Source organism: Leuciscus leuciscus, assembly GCF_965113295.1.
Source record: "Leuciscus leuciscus genome assembly, chromosome: 10".
NCBI classification, from domain to species: Eukaryota; Metazoa; Chordata; class Actinopteri; order Cypriniformes; family Leuciscidae; genus Leuciscus; species Leuciscus leuciscus.
The window spans coordinates 6,521,170-6,544,681 of NC_138734.1; the positions used below are offsets into that span (position 1 = coordinate 6,521,170).

At 36.7% G+C, this 23,512-nt stretch overlaps 1 protein-coding gene across 1 annotated transcript; it reads left to right on the forward strand.

The window, feature by feature from the left end:
* Positions 1-1,840: 1,840 nt before the first annotated feature.
* pex16 (peroxisomal biogenesis factor 16) lies at positions 1,841-22,105 on the forward strand. The gene is made up of 11 exons (XM_082182275.1): positions 1,841-2,062; positions 2,676-2,711; positions 2,814-2,890; positions 9,003-9,136; positions 9,592-9,692; positions 11,703-11,783; positions 16,258-16,407; positions 17,437-17,509; positions 17,610-17,729; positions 21,047-21,111; positions 21,221-22,105. The coding sequence occupies exons 1-11, from the start codon at positions 1,936-1,938 to the stop codon at positions 21,277-21,279; spliced, it is 1,023 nt and encodes a 340-aa protein (XP_082038401.1). The 5' UTR covers positions 1,841-1,935; the 3' UTR covers positions 21,280-22,105.
* The last annotated feature ends 1,407 nt before the right edge of the window (positions 22,106-23,512 follow it).

Sequence of the window (23,512 nt, forward strand, 5' to 3'; positions counted from 1 at the left end):
GTTAATCCCTTTAAAATCTCAAAACCATTACCAGAATTACCAAATCTCTTTACCATCATATTACTATAGTATATTACACCATACTAGAATTATATTATTATATAGGCCTACCAGAATATATCAAGTCAGGGGGTAACAGATTTTATCTACACTCGAAACTAATCCATGCCTATAAATAAGATGTGGTCTCTTTCTCTCTACAGTGTGTGTATTCATGTGTGCCCACTCTGCCCATCTCTAGATGCCCACCAGTGCCAGATGGCCAATAAACACAGGCTTGAACTTACTTGGGAGATTTTGCAACCTCTAGTGTTCAGTTATTAACATAAAGCGAGAAATGGATCATTAACCTTTTAAAGAAATGAAAGTGGATTGCTTCTATAAACGCATATGCTCAATTAATTCTAGTTCATTTGAAAGCGCTGATGATGGTTATGGGCTATATTCAATTTTGGGTCATGCATCTAGAGGTTTCCTAATCCCTGTCTGCGCTGTTGACCCGTAGACGAGGTTTTTGAACATTACTAGTTCAAAGAGAGAAAATGTTTAGAGCAGAAGACTAGCATACTGCTGTAAACACTGTAAAACAAACTGCTGTACTCTTAAAAATAGTATGTGAAACAGTTTGCAATGCTAAACATTTAAAAAAAAAAACAGCAATACACTTTACAGTACTACACTCTACAAGGCAGTCTGATCAATCATCACAATACAAATGACACATCATGCTCATCATAGGGAACCTTCTCAGAATCAAATAACTTTGGCTAACGTTCTGGCAAGGTTCTCTCAAATATGAACAAACGTTCCTCTAACTTTGCTTGAATGTTCATTCAAAGATATCTGGTCTTTAAGAATGTTCTCAAAACATTAGCACAAAAAAATATTGTTTATACATTGTTCATGGAAGGTTCTGAAACATTTTAGTTTGACATTCATGTAACATGTTCAGAGAACATTCAAAAGTAACATTCCCATAAGATTTGAAACATTAATGGAATGTTTCCTGAGCGGTCAAAAAAACAAGTTTTTTTATACGTTTTTTTTTTTTTTTTTTAAAGAACATTCTAAGAACTTTATGTGAACATTGGCAAAACGTTCTTAGAACATGTTTTTGTTAGTACATCAGGTCATCATAGATCAGGGTATTTCATGCATACAGATTATTTGAATATTCTGATATTCGTTCACTGACAGTGCAGTCAGGGATATGTGTGTGTGTGTGTGTGTGTGTGTGTGTGTGTGTGTGTGTGTGTGTGTGTGTGTGTGTGTGTGTGTGTGTGTGTGTGTGTGTGTTTGTGTGTGTGTAAGAAAGGACACCATTTTGCCTTTTAAATTCTATGGTTTTAAAAGGACACCCTTTTGAATTATATGGTTTTAAGGAGGTATCAGGACATAATAATAAAAAAAAAATCATCTGGTCTTCAGCAGGTCTTAAAATTAGGCAAATTCAGCCTAAGACGAACGAACAACAACAGTTACACATATTACACTGTGTCATTATTTATTTAACAAAAATAAAGCCAAAATGGAGAAGTGTGACAAACTAAGTACACCCATATTTTATTTTTTCTAAAGTTCATCCATTGTACATACCATAGACTGTAAAGGAACATACCCTTAGCCGGAGGGTGCATAACACAAATTTCATGACGAGTTTTTCCTGAAGCAATCGGCAACCTGCACAAGCATCCCTGGCACAGTTCAACCTGGCATCTTGCCATTTGAATACCTGCCACTGAAAATGCCAACTTCTTTCTCCAAGTATATAGACACACTTACGCAAAATAGCGTTTTAAACAGGTAACTGCGTCTTTAAAAAAACGAAAAGGAAATGACGTCAAAGGAAAACGCTCTGCATCTGCGGAAGTGTCCGTCTCCGTGTGTTTTCTGCGATGCGTTGTGTGTGATTGTGAGTTTATTGCTTTGACTGTGATGTCGGTGCTCTACATGGATAAGTTAAGTCGTGTGTATGAGCGTTATCGGGAGTATGTGAGGACGAACCCGGCGGCCGCGTCTCATCTGGAGAGCACAGTGCGCGCGCTGAGTTACCTGATCGCAGGTGAGACTCTGAATGTCTGTCAAAGTGAAAGTAAACATACTCTCTCACGGCTTGTAAAACAGTGTCGTGCAAGACTGAAGCTAGATGTATGTTTATTCAGTTATTGTCGTTTATCGGCAGTTATCTGTATTGTGTTGTTACCTTCTGTATTTGGGTCCTTGTTTATTTTATTTCAAAAACATTAAAATCCATCAAATGTATGTGGGATGTATAATTTGCATGCCTCGTACACACTTCTAAACGCTCAAATATTTCATGTAGCCTAATTAGCATGAGATATAAAAATAATGCACTTAAAGTTTGTCATACCACGGAACACCACTGTCACTGTTTGACCTGTCATGCCAACTACCCATTAACTGTATAATGTATTTACTATTCAAAATTTTTGGACACACCTACTCATTCTTTATTATTAGCTACTATGTTCCACATTTTAGAATAAAAAAGTAATAAAAACTATGAAATAACAGAATTTGGAGTATGGAAACTATGACTAAAATGATAAGCAAATCTATGTAAATATATTTATGTTTGAGCTTCTTCAAAGTAACCAGTCTCTAGATTATACCTCTAGACAGTTTTTGATTACATAGTATTTTTCTCATTACAGGTCGCTTCTCAGACTCTCATGAAATCTCAGAGTTGGGTAGGATTCACTACTTTATATAGTCTTTTTTGTTTTATTTTTATATTAATGCCCTTCTATATATTCTGTTGTGTTTTATGTGTTTCTCACTTTGATTTGCAGTCTACTCAGCATCTAACCTGCTAGTGCTGCTGAATGATGGTATCTTAAGGAAGAATCTTTCTCGGACGTTGACTGTGGTAATGCATGTCCCTTAATGTCATATTATATATTAAGGTTTTTTTTCTTCAAGGTCGTCTTATTGTCATTAAAGGGTTTTTTGGTTTCATTTTCCACCTCCTCTCTGTCTCTTGAAAATAAATGGTCCATTTTTGTTGCCAGGCTTTTAGTAAGTGCCCCCTTTCACACATTGAATGGTCCCCTCACATTGACACATAAAATGATCCACCTTGTATGACATTGCATAAACAATTAATAAAATTAAACTTCAGCTGCTATTTGACATCAGAATATTTGTTTCTAGTGAAGTAGAGAGTACGTTTTGAGTTCTGACATTAGGGGTGTGCGATACTGACAAAAAATTATATCTCGATATCATCATGATAATTAGACACTAGCTATGTTTCCATCAACACGTTTTTATCCGAATTATGTGATATCGAATGAAAAATGCCTTATGGAAACAGTAAAATTCGATGGAATTTCTTGAATATCGACTAAAATGAAATACGGTCGGTCTCATCGGATTTTATCTTGATCGATATACCGTTTATGCGATAAACGCTGATGGAAACGTTATTTGCCGAATAAATAATGGATTGCGATTAAGTTTTAGGTCATTTTATGGGTACAACCCGCCACAAAAGAAGAAGTTTTAGTTAATTTCCGCCCAGTTTGCACCCATTATATACTGTCTGGTTTGCACACATGGCCGGTGTCAACAAAGTGGACAAACGAGGAGATGAGATACTTTTTGAATTTAATTTAACAGAAAAATAAAACGGCTATTATAGCAAAAATCTAAGAAATGCCATAATAGTCAAATAATGTCGCTATCAGCTGTCACATAAGCACCTAGAGTCCTGCAATGGGTTGGGTACCCGCATAAAAGTGGCTAAAACGGGTGGATTGTGACATTCCTAAAATTCACAGGCGGGGATGCGGGCGGATAATGAACTCCTTGCGGGCGGGTAGCGGATGAAAAATATGTGCAATATTTGTATGTCTAAATTGCCATTAGACACTCGCAAATATGTGTTTTGGGCATCCTTAAAAATATTCTTGTTTGCCGTTACCCGACCGATCCTGTCAATTTAGGACCGACCCAATAAAATTTTTTCCCCTTTTAGTCCGACCGACTGGCCGGTTGTAAACTTGCGTTAAGATCGACCGATTTAAAAAAATAAATGTTTACTTTTTTTTTTTTTTTACTCTTCGAACAACTAATACAAATGCAATAAAATAATATTAATTATATTTTAGTAGGCCTAAGTATTGTGTATATAAATTGCCCATAGCCTATATATTGCCCATAGCCTATATATATATATTTAAATTTCATGTTGATTATATGAAAAGTGAAAAAAGCATGAATAAGATTAGATGATCCCGAATATCGGGAGACAAATGGAGTGGGCAGACATGATTTTGACCACTTTATTAAGTTTGTTTTTGTAGAAAGACTTTCTTTAAAGTGAATTTCGTTTTGTATTAATTGTATCTTAATTTTAATCAATGTTTAATCAACCATTTTCCTGGATTTAATCAATAAGAGCTAAATATAGCAGTATAAATATAATCAGGACACGGAGAGGCGCCCGCGTGTGAAATGCAGGTAGCCTAGGCTACTTGAATGGCACAAAACAAAGCGTTCCCCATTTATGAGGCTATTGTGATGTTGAGAGAGGTGCGAGATAAAAAATAAAGCACTTTAAATGGAATGATTTTAGCTTGTGTGCGAGTTATCGCGGGCACGGGTCAGATCTGGTGCTGAACTTTGCGGGTACGGGCGGGGCGGGTCTCCAAAAATGGACCCGTGCAGGACTCTGCACTATTACAACTTGTGCAATATTGATCATTTGTTGGTAGATGGCGCGATCCATTTTGTCTAGCAAAACTTTGTTCGCAAATGTTTGCTTGAATGTTGTGCGATTCAGCGCGAAAATGAATGGAAACACCTTAAAATGTCTCAAATCAATTCGATATACCAATTTGATCGCAAAACAGCATGTGACGTCATTACGCACAGGTTTTTATTTGCTTTAAAGCAGCACTCAGTAGCTTTGGGATTTCTTTGCTGTATTCTCGCTTTTTGCTCGCAGGTTTCTCTCTAGAGCTCCCCCCACAGCTTCGGAATAGATATTTGACAACACTGTTGTAAAAACTCGTTGGTGATTCTCAGACACCAGAGGCTATAGATCAACGACATCAAAGCATATGGGACATTCTTTAAAACGTCTTCTTCATTCGGGTTCGGACAGCGTGAGGGAGCGCAATAATGACAGCATTTTAGCAGATTTCTTTTAGCCGTAAAGCAATTGTTTACATCGCGAGACCTTTACACGCAGCGGCCGGCGGCCCGCCGGCTCAAAGTTGCAAGTGCGTATTTTCCGCTCGCGGGCACCAGGGGGGTGCGAAACGACCACCATTCAACCCGAAATAAGTAATATAACCATTCCAATGACTCCGAAGCTGTTCAGTTAAGGTAAAAAAAGTTACTTAGTTCACCTTTAAAGCCGTTTGATGGAAACACACTTTCACCAGCTTTATTCGCATGATTTCTTTTACCGAACTTCAGATAATTCGATTGACAAGTTGATGGAAACATAGCTAATATATTGCTGATTTTTTGTTTTGTTTTGTTTTGTGCTGGTACCTTGACTTGTTTTGGCCTGTTGTGGACCGCTGACTCACAGCTTTTAATATTTTTCATTTTCTGTGCGGTGTTTAGTTCTCTGTAGTGACTGAAATTGACTTTTTAATTAAGGGGTGACATTTGCCACCTTAAATTGATTTCCATGGGCATTTTTACTTTTATGAGGGCATTTTCTAACCTTACTAGATGTGTGCATCATCATAAATGCCAAATTCTTGCATTTAATCAAAAAGTTAGAATAATGAGATGCTAAAGGCTGTTACCAGTCAAATATAATCAGTAACAACGAAATCCATTTTGCACTGCTGAAGTGGCCCTGGAGCTACATCTAAAGTAGCATTTAGATTAATTTACTTTGGAATTATAATTGCATAAGTACATAATGCTATATTTTTTTATTATTTTGATTATTGAAATATAAATAATAAAAAAAAATAGACATTTAGTTGTATAGCACTTTTCATACATAGAATGCAACTCAAAGTGCTTCACATGCATAAAATCAAATAATACAATCACACAATGCAAATATAAAAATATTCGAGAACAACTATAAAGGTTCAGCGTGTAAAATAAAGTAAATTAGCAATATAGTTTGACCTCATTATCGATATAAAATCAAATAAATAAAAAGGTAAAAATAGAACATAAAACTGACTTACACACAGCTTTGTTATATTACAACACCATATTGTTATATTGATAAGCAACTTTAAAAAGATAACCCGCTTTTTAAAAATATGAATGCTAGTAGCCTCTTTTACTTCATCTGGTTGACAATTCCAAATTAGTAGAGCATAGTGGCTAAAAGAAGTACCGCCAGATCTTTATGCTTTACTGTATAATGTGCCAGAAGGCTAGCACTAGAGGATCTTAAACTACGATTTAGGACACATCTCGACAGACAGTCTGAAATGTATAGAGGAGGCAGATTTTGCAGTGTTTTATAAACTAATAAACGAACCTTAAAATCAATTCTTTGATGAACTTGTAACCCATGCAATTCCATTACAACCGGTGTAATATGCTCTCTCTTTTTAAGTTTCATTAGTACTCTGGCTGCTGCATTTTGTATCAATTGCAACTTTGCTATAGAACCAACTGCTATTTAATAGTAATAATAATAATACTTTGAAAATATAACTAAAATTAGTTATTTTAGTCTTAATGAGTGAGTCATTGGCTGCATCCGAAATTGCAAACTTCTCTACTACGTAGTAGATGAAAAACATTATGTGACAAAAGAAGTATGTCCAAATTCACAGTTCTCATAAAAGGGTAGGCAAAAAGTACCTAGATGACCTACCTCTTCCGGCGAGATTCGGAAATGTGCATATGATGGAAACTTTGCTATCCCATGAGGCCACGGGACAGGATTTGTGAATGTCAGTGAAGTGACATAACTGACACTGGTAGGTCAAGTGATAATGACAACATGGCGAATGTAGTATGTCCAAATTACATTCATACAACTCACATTTATACTATTTAGAACATACTCAAAAACATACTATAGAAGTTATTCAAACTAACTATACCTACTTGAGATTATGCGATTTCGGACACAGCCTCTGATGAAAAAACAGCATGCTTGTGTGGTATTGCTTAACTATGTCATGTACAAATATAAGACAAAAACATTTTTGCCCTCATATATTGAATTTTGAAGTCATTATACATGTTATTGTTGTGTGACATACTCAACAATGTCAGCTTCCACATAGTTAAAAACCATGTCACTCACTCCTATCTGACAGATACATTATGTTTTCATTGTACATCAAGTTCTTTTATCGATTTAAAGTATTTTTCTCATAAAAAGACTCTTCTAAGCCAGTCTCTTTCTCTTCTTAATCATCACACTTGCATAAGGGACTGATATGTGCATGTGCAGTTGGCATGGCAACCACCATAAAGTTATCTGCGAATGAGAGTTTTCTATTGTGAAACTTGTGAAACAGCACAGTCTGTGTCTGCTTCAAGAGAGAAGATTCAAAGTTGTGGCAAGCTTCATGTGTTCAAAGTCGCTGCCAGCTGCTTCCTTTGACCGCACATTGTCAAAGAATTTATTTCCCAGGTCTTTTGCCCCAACTCTGCCACTGTGCTGCTATAGACTTGTTGTTATCCACATTTTCGCCCCCGTGATGACAGCCTCGAATCGCTCGAGATGGCTTTGAAATGGGCGGCCTGTGAAATACGCCTGACCCCTTCAAAAGCACAGTCTACAAAGTGCCATTGTTTTTTTTCTTTTCTATTATGTTTGTACTTGGGAGACATATTTGGCTTTGTGGGCTCAGGAATAAACACATTTAAAGACAGGTACTTTCAGAGCAGCTCAGCCACGGGGACAAGAAGAACGAGTTTGCGTTTACAGCCATGGGCTTTTGAGCCGTGACCTTAATGGACCTCCTCAGAGGCTGTTTGACTTTATATTGAGTTTGTGATAGTCCAACTAGTCTAGTAAACGACATAAAGTCTAGTCCTCTTTCTCATTCTGGCTAAAAGCACCACTTAGACAGGAAGAGACCTTCTGACCCATCCACAGTTCATTTTGTTCCATTTAGGGGAGTTAAAAGGATAGTTCTCCCAAATAGAAAATTGTGTCATCAACTGCTTACTCTCATGTTGTTCCAAACCCTCAAGACTTTCGTTCATCTTCGAAACACAAATAAAGATATTTTTAAATGAAATCTGAGAGCTTTCGGTCCCTCCATTGAAAGTCAATCACCCAAAACTGACACTTCAAAACTTTTTTTAAAGAGATTGCAAAATAAATCCATACGAATCGAGTGGTTTAATCCTTAAGTCTCCTGAGGAGATGCGATAACTTTATATAATGAACACATTTAATTGAGGCTTTTATTCACACATAAACATTGATGAGCAAACACACAGAGAGGACTCCAATATGGTATCGAAAGCTCAATTGTACCTGTGACAAACGGGAACAACTCTCATTGGTTCTCACGCATCAACAAGCATGTTTGAATGGCACGTTACTGAAAAACAAACTTGCTAAATGAAATGTGTTCATTATATAAAGTGTTTGTGTGATTCGTGTCGCTTCAGAGGACATGGATTAAACCGCTCAGTTCATATGGATTTCTTTTACGATCTCTTTATGAATGTTTTGAAGCATCAGAGTTTTGGGTGAACAGACTTTCAGTGGAGGAACAGAAATCTCTTAAGATTTAGTTTAAAATATCTTCATTTGTGTTTCGATGATGAATGAAAGTCTTATGGGTTTGGAAAGACAAGAGGGTAAGTAACTAATTTTCACTTTTGGTTGATCTATCACTTTAATCTAAAATGGATTAAACCACAGTAATAAAGAAATGATGAATTTTAATAATGACACACTAAGGCTGAGAGTACAGTACGGCTAACCTCTTTTCTTTTGGACCAAACTGAACAGAAAAATATTAAACATTTCTCTGCGTTTTATCCTGATCTTATGCATGTGTGTGTGTGTGTAGTCTCTTTCTCAACAGAAGCTGTTAACCTGGCTGTCAGTATTGGAGTATGTGGAGGTTTTCACTGAGATGGCGGCCGCCAAGCTGTGGGGGGACGCTGGACGTTGGCTTGTTATTGTTCTCATTCAGATTGCCAAGTAAGGACCCTCTTTCACAGGTAGTATGCTTATAGGAGTAGTTCACCAAGAGGACATATCATCATTTATGCACCATCATGTCATTTCATGTACGACTTTCTCTTTTCTGTGGGATGTAAAATGTTTAGCTGAATGTTCTGAGTGCTCTTTTCCATACAATGAAAGTGAATGGGGACATGCACTCCAAAACAAGCTCAATAAAGGACACAAAGAGCACCATTAAAGTATCATAAAAATAGTCCATATGACTCCAACACCATTTTCTAAGTTTTCTAAAGCCATACAATAGCTTTTACAAAACACAAATATTTAAGTTGATGTTTTATGAATATTCATCTGCTGTAGCTCTCATTGATGACCGAATTGTCATGTTCAGTTGTACTAACAGTTAATCTAATTATTGCTGTGTCCTCATTTCTGTCGTCCCAATTCGTCATTCTCTCCTGTGTTTACAGAGCGATTCTGCGCTGTCTCCTGCTTTTCTGGTACAAATCAGGCATCCAGACATCACCACCTATAATTCCCCTGGACAGGGACTCTCAGCTCTGTAGTCAAGGTGAGATAGACAAGAACCACAAGCAGATTCATATTTCAAAAATAATTAGAAAATATTCAAGACAAACTATTGACTCAACAAAGCCTTGTATGAAACTTTAACCCGTGGAAGATTTTTATTGAGCTGAATATGAAAGAATCAAGTGTTGTCTATGTGAAAATAGCCATTTTATCCTACAATTATTTCTGACGATCATTCCGGAGCTCTTTAGCACTCGCGCCACCGGCCTCGCTCCGTTCCCACGGCTCTCGGCCCCGCCCTGCTTGCCACACTCATAATGAACTGAAGACTCTTTGTTCTACCATCATATGAGAAAGCATGTGATGAACTGAGATCTCTTGTTGTACTTAATGTAGTTTTAAATATACAATAGGGGCATATATGAAATACATTGACTCCACCTTGATTAGAGTGAATGGAAATTTGTATTTAAGGCTGTCTGCAGACCAACTCAGCTTTGATAATAAAGTCTGTCCTCTGGCATTAACACCCCAAGACTTTGAGAGTGACAGAAGCCACAACAAATCCTCTTGTGGTCTTTGGTCATTTTCACACACAAAAAAAACTGCATTTTTTTTTTTTTTTTTACTTTTTTGAAGTATATATATAGAGAGAGGATCGATCGATCTAAATTGGTCCTCTGATTGGTTCAGTTATCAAATCGCATCTTCTGTTGAGGCAAAATCACATGCGTTTTTTGTTGTGCATCGAGGGATTTATTCTGTAACTGTTTCCATTGTAGTTTATGCGAGTTTATTCCATGTTTATGTAGTTTATTCCATTGTAGTATAGTCGTCTTACCTGATAAAAAATTATCCACCTCAATTGATTGCATACATTTTTATGCGCAATTTTAGAATTTATGGCGTTTCCATCCAGCTCATTTTCAATGCAATATCCCAAATTTCACATAAAAATAGGTGGATGGAAACATATGCCGCTTTTCCATTACCAGTACCAGCTCAACTCGACTCGACTCGGCTCGGCTCGCTTTTCGCTCCGTTTTCCATTGCAGATAGTACCTGGTCGTCATAGCGACGCCGCAGGAAACTGCCGTGACTTAATCTTTTACGCGAGACACACCCGCTACCCAAACACACAGGACAATGGAGGAAATCGAGTGTATGCTGTTTTTGGATGTTTTTGTTTTTGTTTTTGCTGTTTTTTATTCAGGATACTCCGTCTGGCGCGTGCAATGATGACGCAGTGAATAGTGACGATTCTCTCTGACCAATCAGCAGTCTGCTGTGTTTTCACGTCACATTTTAGTATCGCCTCAGCTCGCTCAGAACCGCGCCGGAGGTGGTACGAAAAAAAGTACCTGGAAGCAGGTACAGGTACAACTTTTACACAGTGGAAAACCAAACAGAGCCGAGTCGAGTCGAGCCGAGCCGAGCCGAGGCGAGCTGGTACTGTGTAGTGGAAAAGCGCCATTAGATGATCTTAGTTACTAAGTGTTCCTGAAGCTCAAATATTAGAGCACAATGCTAACAATGCCAAGGTTAGGTTTAATTCCCAAAGAATGCAAGACCTGAGAAAATACAGTATATACATCTATGAATAAAAGCATGCCGAATGCAAAAATCTAAATAATAACACAAAGATTTCAAATTTCAAAAGTCAGAGTTAATTTATTGTTATTTCTCCACTGCATGACAGGATGTTTAACCAACTGAAGTGTCTCTGGAAACCGCCGTGCAGGGCTTTTAGCACACTCACAACAAACAATGAACCCACAACAATAAGCACCAGAACACTCCCACTGATGACAATAAATAAACCGTGTGTGAGACAATAAGAGCAGTGTATGGCCTGTGCAGATAAACTGTCATTGTGTTGTTGAGTGTAATGTAAGGCTGAGTAAGAGCCCATGGAGTTACTGCGGTTTGCCCTTGAGCGTAACACCGGGAGACTCTAAGGAAACTGCTCCTGCAGTCAGTGTACTGTGGGTTCTTTATGGCGAAAAGTGATTTCCTGCACACCGCTCATATATTGATCTCCCTTACACAGAGAACAATACAGAAGAAGATGATGAGGACACGTCTTTCGTGGGCCAGCGTTCAGGAAGAGTGGTCCGGCCACTGGGAAACGGTAAGACTTGGCAAAAACAGGACGTTCGGGTGTTTGATAAAGGAAATAATGGGATATGTCTGAACAACGATTTGTGTACCATCCAGATTGTAACCCTTTCTTAAAACATATTTTGCGATGGAAGCGATACATTGATGATGTTTTCTGGCTATGGAATTGGAATACGGAGTCTCAGTAGTTTGAGTTTCATAAACTGTTTAGTGATAACTGCAGTGCACTGAAATTAGGGACCGTTCGGTATTTATGGAAGGGGCCACCGGAGGAAAATAGGGGAGGGTCATGTCTTTTTATTCTTTGTTGAGGGGAGGGTCATCCAACTTTTTTTAGTCTCGAGGGAGGGTCACCCAACTTTTATATTCATGAAAACAGCAACATTTCAAAGTGGCTTGTTTGGTGCTATTTTTTTCCATTTAGCTCCATGTTGATCTCGCGTTATCAGCCCCCCTTCGATATCAGATGGGTCTGACCCAACAACAATCCAGTTTGGTGCTGTTTGACAGTGCTCGCGCACTTCAGTTCGCGCTTAGAAAAAGTGCATCATGTCAGAACAGAATGCCAAATAAATGTTTACCCGGCAAAGCTTTAAAGCACGAGCAAATAATGAACTTTTGTGATTGCGAATAAGTGCACGGTGTCCTGTGAGTGATGTGAACGTACGTCTAGTTTTACAGTATTGGGACTGAGGCGCCAGAACTGCAGCTGATAGAATGTGCGCTGTAGCGCGATACTACCATATTTTAGTTTCCATTCTTATTTTGTTTCCACGATGTGTGAAATGTAGGGCTACCACATCTTTAAATTACTATTAGTATTATTTAAGTTAACATAATAAAATACGTAGACCTACACCACAAAAACTAGTTGAGGATAAATTCGTTAAAATTGGGCGATTCCAGTGTTATGGACGTGACATTTGCAGTAAAAACTTGAAATATAAATTCTCAGAAAATGCATTTAATACCAATATTTTGAAACGTCTGAAAGGAGTCAAGACATTAGAAAAATATCAGTCTACACATGCGTTTTATATTTAATATGAGGGAAATACACATGTGATGTGACACAAAAAATCTTTAACTTTTAGGTGGCAAAATATTTTTTAGTAATTCTATCAATTACACTGTGCAAACCAAAAGATATATACCCACCGGATGAATAAAGATCGGCCTACACAGAACATAAAATATTATTTTTATTTTATTTTTCGTGTTCGCATTAAATGTAAAAAAAAAAAAAAAAAAAATTTACGGGCGTGACAGTTCTCCATTACGGACATGACTGCTCTGAAAGCGACTTTAAAAATTTCACAGAGACCTCAAACACAAAGCCTTTCTTTAAAGTGAATTTCGTTTTTTTATTAATTGTATCTTAATTTTAATCAATGTTTCATCTGGATTTTAAGAAGTAAATATAGTAGAAAAACGATAATGACAGGAGGCGCGGGCGAGTGAACTGGACTTGTCTCATAAATGAACCGAAACTCAGCGTAAGGTATGCTACTTGCCTCACAGACCTGAGAAATATATAGAAAGCTTGAAATGTCTACTTTTAAACAGAACAATTCAAAACGAAGGAAAACAGACTGCTTTCTGCTTATGAAATGTGCATTTCTCTCTGGCACGTTCTGAGAAGATCGCGACGCATGGACAACTTCATCTTTGCAGTCGACACAGAAAACACTTGTTTATTAATAAACAATTAAAATGTATCCTTGCTATATTTTACGAAAGCGGGGCACAAAGTAACGCTTTTTTTGTGTAAATCTACTTATGGTTCAGAGTATTTATTTTTTTCCACATTAATTTCCCACATGTCTACCACAATTATGTGTTTTTGTTTTATTAATACAGTATATACTTTTTTTCTTGATATACCCCGAAAGAATGGAAGTGAAATGTGACAACATGCCCCATAGGTGGGGTACATTGTAACATGTGTGGGGCACATTGTAGCATAACATATGACAGCTTAAAATGTTATCTGATCTAATAAAAAATATATACAAAACAAACTAAAATATTTTCTGAATAAAATACAATTAAAAAACTTTTTCATATAAAATAATGGCAATTTTTAATAATTAAATATAAACTCATTTTGAGTTTTGACTATGAACACATGAAAACACAGCTATACAACATAGTTCAAAACAAATAAATAATTTTGTAATTTCTGAACATTGACTCTCAGTCTTTATAAACCTTTTTCTCATGTTTTCTCAATAAAATTAATAAAAGTATAGAATATAATAGCATATTTCTAATAGGGGCTCATTGTAACGCAGTGTTACAACATGCCCCCGCCTGCACAACTGGGATTTAAACCCTGCTAGTGTCTTCTGCTAGTTAGCGAAGCATTAAATAACTATCTCAACTGTTAAATAACATCTTAGAGATTAAAATAATATCAGATTTGTCTTATTTTAAATAAACACAAAAAATAGAGATGAAAAATTAACTTAAGTAAGAAATTTACTTTTGCTATGGTTTAATAAATGTCTATGGATATCTTCCCAAAAAAAATAGTTTTGGCGGAATTTTTTGATATATAGTGTTGATATGGCAACTAGTAAATACACAAAGTTTCGTCATCCAAGCATGTGCGGAAGTATTTAAAACAAGCGTGTTACAACTAGCCCCGCGTACGGTTGTGCCCCGCGCTCCCCTATCATTAGCCTACTTTTGCCGGTTCTTTGTGACAGCTTTTAGATGCTTTGTTGGCAGCGCCACCCACATGTTGAACGAGTCACACCGCATCAGCACCGAAAACATGATTTTTTTTTTTTTAAATCTAAAATCCAAAAATCATGATACGAAACGAATCGTAGGTTTGGTCTATCGTTACAGCCCTATGAGAAAGCAAGAGTTTATGGTTTAAAAACAAACAAACTATGGCTATCATCTTTGCCAAGCGCAAACCAGTACAGAAGTAGGCTAATCAATAAATTATCGGGGAGGGTCGTGCCTTTTTTCACAATCATTTTGGAGGGTCATAGAAAAATGTATTGCTGGCTAAGGGAGGGTCATGTCTTTTTTGACAACAGATCTCAAAACTCCTCCGGTGGCCCCTTAAATAAAAAACGAACAGTCCCTTACCATCGAATTCCATCAGGAGCATATCTAATTCGTCATCAAATCTGTATCAGGTCTGAATCGATTAGTATCGACAACCTACTGATCGTTAAACACTGTTTGTTGTTACATGGTACGTCTTATCATCCTTGAGTCATTAAAACATTCATTACAAATCTCAGTTCCGTCGTATACGTCGTATGTGCAGTGTAGGTGATGATGACTTCCAGTTCCAACATAAAGCAGCAACTTTATCAGATAGGTTTAGAGCAAGAGCATATTAGGAAGAATGGATTCATTCTGCTGCGAGTCGTTTTATGACTATGTCACAACGTGTGTGTCTTGTTAAAAGACTGAAGACTTTTGAACATCGAGTGAACTGCTATATTCAATACTCACCGTTGGCAAAAGACATAGAAGGTTTGTTACTTAAACATTGGCATATTGTGGGCAGGGACCCTAATTTCAAGAAATGCTTTGAAAAACCACCGCGTGTAGTGTCTAAGAGACCACCTAAACTTCACAATAGTTTGGTTTGAGCAGATTTAACCCCTCCCTCACATTTTTTTAAAAATAAAGTGCCTTTTGACAATTATAGATGTAATTTTGTAATCTAGATGTCAACAATGTAATTTTACTTATAAAACTCAAACTTTCACACATACTGCAAAAAATTGTAAAATAAGAAATCTAGATTTCACAAGTCCGGTAACTCAGCACTTTGCTACTTTTAGACATTCGGTCTCTACCTTACAATACATAGGAATAGAATTAGTCAACTGTCAACGGCATGGAGGAGACATTAATCATGTACTTTTGAAACGTGAAGCCTCCTGGATTTACACATTAGAAACTATAGCGCCTAGGGGATTAATCCGTTTCTTTAACATTCTTTCTTGGTTTTCTCTTTGTTTATGCTTGGAATCATTATTTTCTTCATATTATTAATTTTGCATGTTTAAAATTTGACTTTCACATTTAGTATCTTGTATTTTTCTTTTGCCTTTTTGTTCCATGACTTTCTTCCCTCTTTTTCTGTTGGCATGTGATCCTTGATTAATCACCTGTGGGTATAAAGGCTTGTTTGGGTAAAAACCTTTACTTTTTACAGCATGCTTGAAACATTACCTGTGTGTGAGCCCAACATAATTTTTTTTTAATCTTTTGCTTTTTTTGGAGCCTTGGTGTGCCGACTTTTTAGTTTTTTTAATGCTGTCAAATTGATTAATCGCATCTAACATAAAACAACATATTATATAAACAACAACTTTTATGTTAGATGCAATTAATCGATTTGACAGCGCTAGTTTTTTTCTGGGGGGTTTTAAACGGTAAGAAATAAATATTTTTAAGCGGTAAGTTCTGTGCCCTTGTAAAAATTTATTGTTTCCTTTTTTTTCCAGCACCATCATTACAGTCTCGTCTTTGGGGTCTACCTCAGAACAGGAAAACAAGTAGGAATCAGGAAGAGGATCTCCACTCAAGCCCGACCCCTCTGGGTCTGCAGGAAACCATTGCAGAGTCCCTGTACATCGCACGACCGCTTGTTCATTGTATCCTTTCTGCTAATTCTCTTTTATGACAATTTTCACAACAATATCCCAGTGTAATATTATCCCAGGATAGCCGAATAGTTAATTTACTCCCAGGGGTGTGGGAACAATTGGAAAACTCAAGTGGGAATTAGCTATTGTAAGATTACTGCTTACCGCTTGGTTTTTAAGTGTCATTTTATGTGACCATCTACACATTTTCTTTACAGCATGGTCAAACAAAATAAACACTTAAAATATAATGAAATACAATTACTCTAATGCAGTGGTTCTCAACGTTTTTTACTCCAATGCCTCCTATTTTCCAATACAATTTTCAAAGGCCAGCCCTGGATTCTGTAAATTACATTTCAGGATTCCAGAAGTTTTAAGAGCTGAATGTTTTCAATGTTACCACTTTTTAATCAATGAATTTACATGGCTTTTTCCAGGTCGTTGTTTACTGGATTAGGATTAAAGATAAGGATAGTAAAGTGAAACGAAAGTTGCGATAGTCTTTCCTTCCCTATTGTGACGAATATCCAAGTGAAACGGCTTCTCGGAGAAGAAAAAAATGTAGTGTGGGACTTGAATTTGTCCATATGGAATTGGATGGTTGTGGTTTGCTATTGGTCGATCTCATGTGATTGACAGGTTGTCCCGCCCTCGCGTCAGTAAACACATCATCAAAGAGATATCGCTGCAAAAGGGTGGGAGAGATATTTTTATTTGGTGAGCAACGCGTCTTTCTGTGCGTCGTGTGTGCGTCACATAGCCAGAATATTCACAGACAGCGCGTTTCTCTTTTGTCTTTTAACTTGAATTGTTTAAAAGCATTTGCATGAATGAGAGCATGGTCATAAAATTATATATTCAAACAATTTCATCACCACTGATCATATTAAAGCTTTATGAGGATTTATCTAGTTATACCAAACTCTAAAACGTATGCTCATAAAATCCTCATGAAATTTTAAGATGATCAATGGTGATGAAATTGTTAGAATATTTTTTTTCAGTTTGTCATCCATCATCCTTAACATTTGCAAGTGGCCAGTCTCGGGATTTGCGGAAAGCGTTCCTGGAAGCCTTGGATCATCTCTGGTCTATTAGAGATAACCAGGTATAGAGTGCTTAAGTTTGCTCCTCTCTCTCTTTGCTGTCTTTGTCAGTCTGTCTGTAAAGATTTGAAGAAGTTCAAGCTGATGCTGTTTTCTGTCCAGTTTCAGTTTGTTGAGTGACATGAAGGCGCTGAACCGCAGAGAGCGTGCTGAGATGAGGAGACGGGCCTTCCTTCTCCTCTACTACCTGCTCCGCTCACCCTTCTATGACCGATACTCTGAGTCAGTGTTTCCTTTATTGCATCCTCTGCATTAGTGCAGTCTTCTCTTATGATGTGCTTCTGGTAGTGTTTTGTTCAAATCCATTAAGCTTAAATATTTAATCTTTAGTGAGCAACTCAGCAAGCACAATTTGTGCTACAAACATGAATCATTCCTCAAATTGTGCAGTGTTTTGAGAGGAGGTTCTGTTTTCTAAGCAATCAGAGTTCAAATTTTCACTTGACAGACAATGAAATTGGTAAAATAAAACCACTCAGAAAACCCTAGCAACCGATTAAGGCCGGATATACAAACTGCAAAGTTTTCGTTCCTCGCTTTTAGGGGTAAAAATATGTTTGCATACGATACCTTTGCACCGCTATACTGTTAGCGAACGTCCCAATGCCGATCATTTAGATGAAAATAGCCAGTTTCCATCCACTTTTTGCGCTGTTTTTCTATCAACAAAGTGAATATACGTTAAAAAAAGATTGCGAAATTTGCTGTCTCCAGTCTGTTTCCATCCAATTGGCCTATTACCGATAAAATGGTGTGCGTAATGATGTCATCTATAAAAAAAACTAAAAACTTTGTCACATAAGTTTAGTTGTATCGCTAAAAAAATCAGCCCTCGAGTCGTTTCCATAATTTCATGTATATCGCAAATTATATCAAATCTGTCGCATCCCAAATATTTGTAAAATGCAGAGAGTAACGAGACACTTGGAATTCGCCAGTTCACTGCTTACTATTTTCACTTATAATAAGCCTATTTCTAAATTAGGAAATATTAGTTAATCAAAAATCACTGCGTAGTGGGACAGCTTGTCTGACAGGACTGCATGTAACAGCCTTTATTTGACGAACCCCATGGGTTTGGACACAGGATCCATAAAAAAAGATTGGTACAGTAAAATGTTTGGTCGTATAGAAACAATCTTTAACATAAGGATGCTGTATAGGCTAATTATGTCATGTGACACCACATTCATTTGTGTTAAAGCCCTTTTTCTCTACAAAAAGTGTCTCCAAATTAGTTTTTCGCGACATTTGAAGTATAGACCTACAATTTATGCGCTTAAGTTAAACGGAAAAACATTTGCAAAAAATTATAGAAAATTGGCATTTCCATCAGCTATATCGGTAAACATTTTGATACGCTAAACCTTTTTCCGCAAAAAAAAAATCCTTGGATGGAAACCTGGCTTATGTAAATATTTGCTGCACACTTCCCTCTCAATAACAAAATAAACAAAAATGACAGCAGTGAGAAAACATCAGTAAACCAAGCATCGGCATGAACTGGCCAAATCCATTTCATTTAAAAAAAATTATTTGGATTGTAAGGGGTGGTTTAACCCCTTAACGGTTGCCCATATATATTTAGAACAGTAAAATCTTAGTAAAAACCTTAGTAAAAAAATATTTGGTGGCTGTTTTTTAAAATAAATTACAGAGGAGCAGTACAATTACAATTTATCAATTTGCAACAAGAATATTTCATAATCATTAGGCGTGTTTAGGCCTTTATTTTGAAATAGAAATAAACATGAAAAATCATGAAAGATTGGTAGAAGCCTCAGTTTGTTTTCATGCCAAGAGTTCAAAAGATAACACCAATTACATTTTATGAGAAAAAAAGGTCTGAAAATGTTTTGAATATAAAGAAAAATATGATGGATTCTCGATTTGTGATGCGGCAGCGAGCTATAATGTGCATATGTGCTCTTTTTATATTTATTAGAGGTTGAAATCAAATCAAATACTGCCAAAACACCCATACTATTTCTGAATAGGATGTATACTTCATAAATTGTATGAAATTATGGAAATACATGGTTCAGATCACTCAAAACATATATGAAAATTGAGATGCCCTTATATGGTCAGTAAGGAAGCTGGCTGTCCATCTAGTGAAAAAGTCTGGTACTGCGCCCAAATAAAATCTTACTGAAAGCTCATTTTTTGAGATATCAACCTAAAATTTGGAACACAACTTGTTTAGATTTTTGGCTTTAATTTTTTTGCAGTTTTAGAGTAAAATATATTTTGAAATATATATATTTTATATAAAATATAAATAATTATATTTTTATATTGTACATTTTCATAAACTCAAACTTATATAACTTTTTTTTCTGTTTCACTTTCATAATTTTTTTTCACTTCTACAATAATCTGGCAAATGTCTTCTTAAAAACAAGACCAACCATATGTCTATATTCCAAAGCATTCTTGAATTACAACCATTTTAAGTTTGTATAGTAATTTTTTTGTCTATGCGAAAAAAGGGGGGGTGACAGTTAAGAGGTTAAACCTTTTGTAATCCGATCGAGAGGACATGTAAACACTTGATCGGATTGAAAGTACTGCGCATGTTTAATGACGTAGAAATGGTAATGACGTATGACGCAATGAACGAGCTGTTGTTGTTGTTGAATGAAGTGTCATAAATGACTGTCGTCTCATTCTAAAATTCTCCTTCCTCTCATCGTCTGTGAAGTGGAGCAAAACTACGTCCCACGAGTCCTTGTTTTCGGACCCTCATTCGCAGACGCTTTGTTTTGGGCGTGGAAAGAGGCGTTTTTACTGTTTGATAAATATAAGCAGAACGGCACAACAATTCATGTGCTCGTCGTCTCCTAATTACGACCTGAAATCAAATCAAATAAGTAATTTAGTATGTGCAAACAGCGGGAAACTCTGTATATTCGTGCAATGACGTGCGCATGTCATAAAAATCAATTCCGTTTTGAAGCATGTGACATAAACGCGCACATCAGTCCGAACACTTTATTTAGCGTTCATGTAAACACTACGTTCGGCTTCATCAATCGGAATGAATTCATTCATTGAAACAAAAGGTGTCCATGTAAACGTAGCTAGTGACGATTTCAGTTAGAATCACAACTTCAATTTCTACTATAAAGCAGCTCTCCAGTGTGTTCGTGATACTTGCGTCTGACATAAACATGTCTCAGAGCCACACCTACCTATTACATCATCGGCATGGACCAATGGTAGTTCGAAGGTGTTTACCAGCCAGAGTGAACTTTCCCGGAAGGTTTACATTGACAAGCTTCACACAAACTTTGTTTTGGCCCGATTTTGCTCAAAATGACGTCATGCAAATTCGTCTTCGATTTCGATTGAAATATATCGGGGCCTTTAGCCACTTCCTGGCCTCATGACAGCCGGCTTAGCGCGGCTATATTTTTTTTCCAGAAAATATAAAAAATGTATTTTTACACGTTGTCTATCTACATTTCACCATGCACACCTTCACTGCATAATGGGGCTTTTTGTTCCCAGATCTAATGTCTCTTTTACACTCACAGGACGAAGATTCTCTTCCTCCTTCGCTTCTTGGCAGATTATGTTCCCGGAGTTGGCTTTGTTGCACGTAAGTGGCGTATCCATCTCACCCAATGGATGTTCAATGCTGTCACACTAAAAGCTTTAAAAAAGCTCAGAGATATGTGCTGACTGGATTTCTTTTCCTGTCCTCTCAGGTCCGCTGATGGAGTACTTGCCCATTTGGCAGAAGATCTACTTTTATAACTGGGGCTGACGTCAAAGTGAATCTTTCACAGGTCTGCGCCGCCAAAATGTTAGTAGAGAATGAGAGGAAGCCATTTAGAGGATGCTACAGCGACACAAGGACTCAATCACACCTGTGCCAGAACATTACCACATTTATTGAGGAGTTTTGTAGTCAGTGAGTAACAGATGCACTGCTGGTCTCTGAGATGCATATATCTGGATAGCGATTTTCCGATTGCTGTTTTTCTTATCTCTTTTAGCTTTCACTTAATTTTATGCATCTGAGCCTTTTTCCACCACATTTTTTGCACTTATAAACATCTGTTGTCAAATGAATTTTGGCCAAACTTAAAGCTCTCTCATCCCGTTATCTATCCCTAAACACGAATGCCTTCTTTCTGATTTAGATGGTTAATTCCAGGGAACGGTTTTATTGAACACAATAATTGACTGGCTGAAATGAATTAAGACAGTCTTTCTGTTTGTTCTGTTTCTGTCTGATTCATCCTCAAGAGTTTTGTGGCATGGATGGGATGAAGCTGAATCTGATACTTTTAATTGTTGCTACATTTGCTCATTAAATGGAATAATCCATCAATGATGAAGGTCCACCGTTGTTTCACAGGACTCCAATGAGACTTTGGTTATCTAAACCAGCACTATGAGCGTGTTTTTACACTGTGTGAAATAAACTCATTCGCTTCTCTGTTTGAAAGCCCATCATTATTTTGATTGAAAGACCTGAAGCAAAAATGAAAAGCATGACTTTTTTGAAATGCTGAAAGTGTGAAATTGCATAATTGGTTTTGTAAATACCTCCGTTGCATTTAATAAATCTTTAAATAATAAGAGTCCTCATGCCTCAAGTGTTTTCCATCAGAGAGCAGAATTTATAATGCCTCTAAGAGCTACTTGTACACATATGGGCCATAACTCAAAGTCTGGTCTCACAGTGTTTTCATTCAGCTTTTCAAATCAATGTTTGAATTAAACATAAATGTGATGTATGTCCTCCAGATTCATGGAGTCGCGGCTGCAGTGTATATGCTCAGGAAAAAATCCCTGAACTACAGTATCAGCAATGCTGAAGATGATAAACTGCTTCCGGAAGAAAGGCAAAAAAATGTCCTCATGGACCTCAGAGCTGGGAACAGCCAAGCTATCCATTATACGTCCCTGTGGGGTTAAAAAAGACATCTCTCTTGAATTGTGCCCCTAGATACTCACTAGCTCCCAGTGCAATTTATCTATCTCTTTCGCTCTTTTATCTTTATGCTGTGTGCGTATATTCTGGGGTTTATCTGATCCACCAGAGGTTTTGTTAGTTTGCACATAACATAGTCATGTATCCTGTCTAACCACTGTATACTGTTATTAGTATATTAAATTCTAAAGCCTTTTCACCACTAGCAAATTACCTTCCATGTTGGGATGGGATCAATATCTAAATCAATTTTAAAACAATTAAACCTTTATAGAGTTCATTAATCACGCCTAGAATTGATTTTCTGATAAAATGCCTTTGCTTTTGTTGTGTTTTCTATAAATTATTTTACTGACACAAATGAATACATGTAAAGTAACACACAGGTGTGTCAAAAGTATATACAGTGCCTTGTGAAAGTTGTAACCCTTAATTTATTCACATTTTGTTATGTTGCAGACTTATGCTAAACTGTTTTAAAAGATTTTTTTCCTCGTCAATATACACGCCATACAACTATAATGACAAAGCAAAAAAACTGATTTGTGTATATCTTTATACATTTGTTACAAATAAAAAACTGAAATAATTACACTGCATAAGTATCCGTACCCTTTTCTGGGACACTTAAAATTTAGCTCCAATTTCGCTTGTAGATGTCACTACAGTTCGAATGGAGTTCATCTGTGCAAATTCAATTGAATTGATCTGGAAAGGCTCACACCTCTTAATAAAAGGTCTAACAGCTGAAAATGCATATCCGAGCAAAAACCAAGCCATGAGGTCAAAAGAACTGCATGTAGAGCTCAGAGACAGGATGGTGTCAAGACACTGATCTGGGGAAGACTACAAAAAAATGAAGTAATGTACATGTACTACATGTACTTACTGTAGTAATAATGGTAAATTATGCATAATTACAAGTAACTAACCCTAAAACAAACTCTAAACTCTAACTTTGAGTACATGTAGTTAATTAATATTACTCAGTACTTATTTGAGTAACCTTGACATAAAGTGTAACCAAAAATGATGTTGCATTGAAGGTTCACAGAAG